The sequence below is a fragment of the Anopheles cruzii genome, chromosome 3 (genome assembly GCF_943734635.1).
Source record: "Anopheles cruzii chromosome 3, idAnoCruzAS_RS32_06, whole genome shotgun sequence".
NCBI classification, from domain to species: Eukaryota; Metazoa; Arthropoda; class Insecta; order Diptera; family Culicidae; genus Anopheles; species Anopheles cruzii.
The window spans coordinates 18,580,588-18,587,641 of NC_069145.1; the positions used below are offsets into that span (position 1 = coordinate 18,580,588).

The 7,054-nt window shown below is 53.6% G+C and overlaps 1 protein-coding gene across 1 annotated transcript; it reads right to left on the reverse strand.

The window, feature by feature from the left end:
- Positions 1–1,293: 1,293 nt before the first annotated feature.
- Positions 1,294–2,952, reverse strand: LOC128273867 (uncharacterized). The gene is made up of 2 exons (XM_053011926.1): positions 1,729–2,952; positions 1,294–1,665 (listed from the first exon to the last, which is right to left on the reverse strand). The coding sequence occupies exons 1-2, from the start codon at positions 2,950–2,952 to the stop codon at positions 1,294–1,296; spliced, it is 1,596 nt and encodes a 531-aa protein (XP_052867886.1).
- Positions 2,953–7,054: the final 4,102 nt, after the last annotated feature.

A 7,054-nucleotide genomic window follows, 5' to 3' on the forward strand; every position in this document is an offset into this window, starting at 1 on the left:
AAAATGTCAACCTGCAAATAACTCGTCGTGTGGAAGAGAAAAAGGTTCGTTGGAAAAGTCAGAAGCAATCATTTGGCGGCGGCTGACACTCTCCCGAATCCGGACTGAACGGAAATAGATCAATCATTTTTAAATCATCGCGCGCCACAGCTCGGGGCTAGAGGGTTAGGGGACTCAATCCGGTCCGGGCCGGCTTTTTGGTTCCCCGAGGAAGCCTGGGCCCAAAATAAGACGAATGATGACATTCGCAAGATCCACAAAAACGACCCAGATTAACGACACGACACCCGAACCGATGCGAAATCGTCCTCACATTTCGATGAATATGTTCCTCTCTTGCTCTCTCAATGATCAATTCTTATATTGCTACACTCAGCTGCTCCGTACACGTTGCTCTAAACGACTACTTCGTTTTCAGTCCGAAGCAGAGGAACGTCCTCCTCTTAACGCTGTGTGTCTCTGTGTCTGTGTGTGTGAAGAGTGAGAAGTCACAATGATGTCGCGAATGTACTTAAATTACGTGCGCAGTAAATAGAATAATTATTGGTACTGTATTATATTAAAAAAAGAAGGACGACAAACTTTCTACAATCTTAGAAGCGAAATTAAACAGATGAATCGCGAAACCGGCCGAAACGCTGAGAGAATGGTACGAGGATCACGGGGGATGACCAGGACGACGCGCGCAAACGAACGGTACACCATCAGGGACCCACCCCACCGGACACCGGCGGACACAATGTACTTTTCCTCGCCGGTCTATCCGGAAGCCGTGGAAAAACCCGTGGCCACCACAAAGTTGCCCTCCACGGGATGATGTAGCCCGCACGGCTTTCGGGCCAGTCACGGAGGAAACTAAAACGGAAGTGGGCTCAAAAAGTTTGGTCACTCTTGTCCCCGCGCGCGCGCGCTCCTCGATAGTTTTCTTCGCAAAGTGGCATGTCCCCCACCAAGTGGTATGTTCTGTGTCTGTTGTTCGCCGTATTTTGCTCCTGTTCTGTTTGCTCATTTGTAAGGACGGACTGGGCGCCACGCCGTGTTCATCTCTGGGCTCACTCCTCTTAATACGCGGAGGCCCGTGTCCCCGCGCACCGTCCCGTTCCTTGCCGGAATCTCTCACGCACGACCGCGCACGCTGATGATTGTGTTGTACTGTTCCTACAAAACGCTAAGGTGCCTACACTACACACGACGCCCATCGACTGGCGGAAAACTTCTTCCTTCGCCCATCCCGCCTTGCAGCCGCCACGGCCTACTCTACTCTACCCGCTATCGCTCCACGGCCCTAGCGGCCTACAATTTTATCAGCTTCGGTGCGCTCAGCTCCGGCTTGTCGTCGGCCGCGTCCTCGCAGAAGAGCGGACGTTTGTTGGCACCACCGTGACTGCTGCTGTTCTGCGAGTCGCCGCTATCGGCCGCCGTATGCTCGTCGGCACCACATAACGTCGTCGTCGTTGCAGCCGCCGCCGTCGGTTTCGTCGTCATCGCTGTCGCCACCACTGCCGCCGAGTCGGCTTCTAAACTGTCACCCGATTTTGAGCACTCGTCGTCGTCGTCGTCGACGGGACTGCTTTTGACCGGTGCTTTTGGTTCGGTTACTGGCGCTGCTGGCGCTGGTACCACCGCCTCGCTCTCGGGCGCGCCACCCACCGTAATTTCCGACTTCTGCTGCCGCTGCCCCGTTGTACCGTTGTTCGAGACGGGCGTAGGGTCGTTCTTCGCTACCACCACCACGTCCTCTTCGCCGGTGGCGGCACTACTGTTGTCTGGCTCGTCGCTTCCCCGAGCCTTACCGTTCGCCACCACCACCGGCACTGTGGCGGTGCCACCGTCCGCCATTGCTTCGTTGCTTTCCGATTCCGACGATTCGACCGCGGTGCGCGAATTCTCATCGTCCTCCTCGTCCCCGAGCGCATCCTCCTCCTTATCGTCGTCGGCCGTTCCGTTTTCGTCCTCATCTTCGTCCCGCTCTTCGTCCTCGTCCTCGCCGTCCTCCTTCGAGATTCCGTTCGCGGCCGCCACGCCATTATTGTTGCCTGGCATACCACCGAGCAGCTCCGGTTGCAGTTCCGTCACGATGTAGTGTGTCCAGAGGGCCAGCTCGACCTGATGGGCGGACCACTTCTTTGCCTTTGCGGTGGTGTCTCCGTTTTCCTCGGCACCCTTTCGCTTTTTGCCACCCTCCGTCGGTGGCTCGCTGTCGTCCGTTGCCGCCGCCGCCGTCGATCCATTTGTCTTCCCCCCATCGCTGGGGGCCACCTCTTCGCCGCTGCTTTCCGGTTTGTCGTCCTTTTTGTCGGAGGCCTCTTTCTCCGCCGCAGCAGGCGGTTCGTCACCACCACCATCGTCTGTAGCGGCCGTTGTCGGGAGCCCGTTCGATTCGACTTCCAGGTTGAGCCGGTCCATCGTTTGGTGGATGTGTGTGACGAACTTGAGATACTCCTTGGTCGTGTAGTCGATGCCCTCGATGTCCGGGATCGCCATCAGGCACTCGTCCGCCATGAACGGGGCGCTTTCGGGCATCGCGGCCGCCAGCAGGGCCGACGCCATCGTGATGCCGACCCCCTTCAGGTTCGAGAGCGCGTTGAGGGCCTGCTCGAGGTTCGGCAGCTTGCGGAACGCTTTCCGCGTGTCCATCACGACCGCGCGCGGTGTGTTGATTTTGATCAGATACGAGAGCTGCGGGTAAAACTTGCCGCGCGTCTGCTTCCACTCCATCGTCTGCACCAGCTCCTCGTGCAGCAGGTGGGCATCGCGGCCCCGCTTCTTGATCAGCTTCGGCAGCTCGTTCTGGTACCACTCCTCGAGCCGGACCAGCTTCTCCGCCTTCTTGCCGTTGCCGCGCGTGTCCGCCTTCAGCCGGAGCGCCTTCGGGTACAGCGCGAGCACGTACTCGAACTGGGCCGAGTTGCCGTGCTGGAAGAACGTCGCACTATCCTTGACGATGGCCATTTTTCCGTCCGCTGTGTTCGTCGGCGCGTTTGTCCTCGCTCGCTCTCTTTTATTTGCGCCTAAAAACCAGAGGAAGAAAACGAAACACTGTTAGCAAAGTTTGTCGCCGGAAAATGCATCTTAAATTCGTAGGGAAAAGAAGCGCCGCCGACCATCAATCTATGCGCACAGCAAAATTATTCATTTCAAGTGGCGTGACGCGGCACCACATCAACCGAATTGCATGAATAACAATTTAGTGTAGGTCCTTTTGAAGCAAAGCGCCGCCCGTCGGTCGGTGACCGAAGCACCCCAGCAACCGCAACATCTGAGAGCGTGCTGCTGCGTTGGTAGTTACTTAGCAACCACCATCATTTCGCCGTCGTCTCTGTGGGACGGGGCGAGGCCCACCAACCAAAGCGGTCAAGTATTTTGCCTGAGCAAATTGTCCGCCGGAGGAGTGCCCCAAACGCGTGTTAACGTTTAGTGCCGCTTTTACGATTAGTATTATTACAAGCCACGTTTCGGGGCGCGTAGGAAGGTCCCAACCGTCCCAACGCAAAGTGCAGCGTTTTTATGCTAAGCTTCTGCACCCCGAGGGCAAAAAATTAGGACCATAAACGAGCAACGATGTTGCAGGACCTCGCCACCGCCGCCGCGGCGGTGTTGCTACTGCTCTCATTCATTATGCATTGGTACATAATTTATTCACAAAAACGCGCCGGGCCGGGCGAGTTCCTTTACGGGGCCTCGTAACAGGATCACACAAAAAAACCACTCCAATAGAAGGTGATCTCTGTTGGGAAGGCGTGCGCGGTGTCTACCTATCACTCCCGCCGGAAGCAGGGACTCATCATCACCAGCTTCATTTAGAGCCGGAGCCGGAAGTGGACAAGGCGAGAACAAAGCGCGAACAGGGTTTTGTTGCGTTGATCTCTGCCACTCCGCAACAACTGTGGTTCTCTGAGTGAAGATACGTGTGGACCATCATCATTTAAAGGTGGCCACTTTCGCCGATGAACGATGAATATTAAAGTCGAACCATCGAGAGAGAAGAAAAGCACACACGCAAACCTGGCTGACGTGGGCGCCAGAGGGCCCATTGGACCGCAACTTTGCAAATACTATAAAATGGTGGTGATAAACGGTAGCTTATTAGCCACCCCCCAGAAAGGAAGCTGCACCGGAACGAGGGTCCATTTTTCAGCCATTCTAAACAGACTCGCTCGCTGGCTGCATAAATCATAAAAGCCACATCCGCTGGCATGGAGAACGGCACTACCAGCCAGCCAACCCGCGGCACTTTTGATAGTGTTTGATTCGGCATTCGGCGAGCGCGCCAAGCCAGCGGAGATTTGGTACGTGTCCTCTCTCCCTCTGGCGTGTGTGTGCTGGCATTTCCGGCTACACTTCGACTCCAACTCCGGACCTTCCGGACCTCACACAGCATCATCGCTCTTGGAAAGCGAGTGAGAGTCCATTTTCGATATCGTCAAGCACATGAATCAAAACTTTAATGCGTGTTCGCCGTGCGCAAATGGCCGTCCTCCACCGGAATGCGGGTCGATCTTTAACCCAGACTCTCGACAGCGGCAGCAACCCGTGCATTCCCGTGGCACCAAGCCCCAACACCATTGGGCTGATTAAAGGAAGAATGTCGTTAGAGATGCATGTGCTATGCATGGTGCCCCGATATCCTGCGGCACCGCGGATTGGCACACACTGGCTGGCCCCCAGAGCCTTGTGTTGTGTAAATATCACTTCATGCGTGAATATTCATGTACATAGAATGGAAAATGCCGCGCGTTTAGTACCAAAAACACGCCTTTTCGGTGTGCACTCCCCGGACATTAGAAGTAAAATGGGGCGCCGTGAACCGAATAAAACAAAACAGTTCCGACGAGCCGACGAGTGATCACACGGTGTCCTCCTCTGTGATGGTGATAACGAACGGGACCCCCGTTTTCGCGAAGCGCGATAACGACCGAGGACACGGTTTTTTGTGTTTGCTTTGGGGGTGATAAAAAAGTGGATTCGTTAATAATTTATTCCCGTGTCCTGCGCCGTGGTGGTGCAACATCATCGATCGGCATCGATTTATAAATCAATTCCGTAAACGGCCCCCCCCCCACATTCTATGCACCACACTAAAAGGTTCCTCGCAACCCGCACGCACCACAATACAACCCGACCCGAGGTGAGGTCGATCGGTCAATAATAGATAACGGTTCGCCGAATCCTGTTTGGCACAACACAACACACGACAGGCGCGCGCCGGCAACCGAATGGCAAATTACTTGGGTGCAGATTTATGTAGCAGCCACCCGGTTTTTGGGGCCCGGACGCCACCCGTTTTTGCACTGGGCTCGCGCCGGGCGCACTGCTGCTGTGTGTTTGTGTTGCATAATTTTAATTTATCGATAGAGCGGCGGGGACCCGATTCTCTGCAGGTTCGCGCACACACGGTCCATTATCGTTAGCAATATTATGATTAAACATCATCTAATTAGTGTTTAGAATGGCAGTTTGGAAAATCTCCTCCGGAAGGCGAGTAGATTGGAGTTTTTTTTAGCTTTGTCGGCTTTTCCACTCTACGAACCCAGTGTCGTTGTGGGCCGCTGTCGACCGAACCTTCGCTTTAAGCTCACAACAGAACGAGGGCTACGCCTGAATCAGGATATAAGCCGCCAAAAAGATTTATGCCATTTAATCTGCATTTGAAACATTGTTGCCACCGAGCACCGGGAAGTCCTTGCCGGGTCGGAGAGAGAGAGAGCGAAGTCGGATTACGATAAAAAGGGACCGCGAAAGGAGGTGGTGAATAAACGAAAATTGTTGTTCGATTGAACAATTCGACCAAACCTGGGAGCGGCCGGATAACAACAATTCCCCCGCCGCCGATGGAATGAAATTCGCAAATTCCTTCTTCACCCGCCCGACCCGAGAAAAAAACGAACAAACAAACGACCAAAGAAAGTTACTTCGAAGGCCCCACACGCGACGGAATGCCTTCACAGCGCGTTTCACGGGAAAAAGATTAACTTTATAATTCCCGGCAGGCAGGCAGGCAGGCAACGGTTCGCTCTTGGGCCGCTGTGTGCCGGAAGGAAGAATGACTTCCATCGATTCATCTTCGTCATGAGAATGGACCGGATCCCTGATCCCAGCCCAGGTCCCTAAGAAACCCCGACGGGCGAGCGGAGCGAACAAAATAGATTGCGCCAAATTCGTTTCCAAACACATCGATGATGATGATGTTTTGTGGGGCGCGCCCAAATGGCGGAGTTGGGGCAAAGATCCGTTTAGCGATCGGAACATGATTCCCGCTCCACGAAGGCCACGGAGCGGGCGCGAGTGTTTGGAATGTTAAGTTTCGCGGAGAATTAAATTAATCGCCATTAATCGATGCTCAACGAGGGCCGCGATTGATTGGGGAAAAAAAAGGCAAGGCTCGGGAGGGGCAACGGTAAAAAGAGAGCCGAGCCGAGCCGAGTCGAGAAGACTAATATATTCATTCCGCGCGTAATGAGAGGATATATAATTGACAGTACCGTACGCTGTCGGGCCGGGCCCATAACGGAAGGAAGCGCGTAATTTGCTTTGCATTTCATTCGTTCAACTTCAATTACGCGTTTCGTGGCGTTGAGTTAGGACGCTGTGTTCCTTTTTCTTTTAAGTAGAATGATTGATATCAACGGTAAGGCGAAATGTAACCATTCTTTTTATCCGGTTACAACCGCCGGGCGGTCTTGGCCTGCACCAGAGCCAATGTTGATCTCTGTTGCTTTCGGTAACGTTGTGTTTTAACGAACAGGACGCTTATTCGCACGCCAACTTCTGTCACGGTCTAGGGAATCGAAACCGGTCCCAGGATTCCCGGGAAATGTAACCATTAAAAAGTTAAACAACTACACACGGAGCAACGCAAAAACTCTCAAAAATGATGCTTCATAGAGCAACAAAAACATAGAGAGAACATCATGTCCCGAGAGAGAGAAAAAAAAGGTTGCGAAAATTAGTTGCAAATTACTTTCTCCATTGATGCAACAACTATTTGCGCAAAGTTTAAATTTAACCCAACCCGCAGCAGCACCAGCAGCATCAGTGGAGTGTTGGTGGAGTT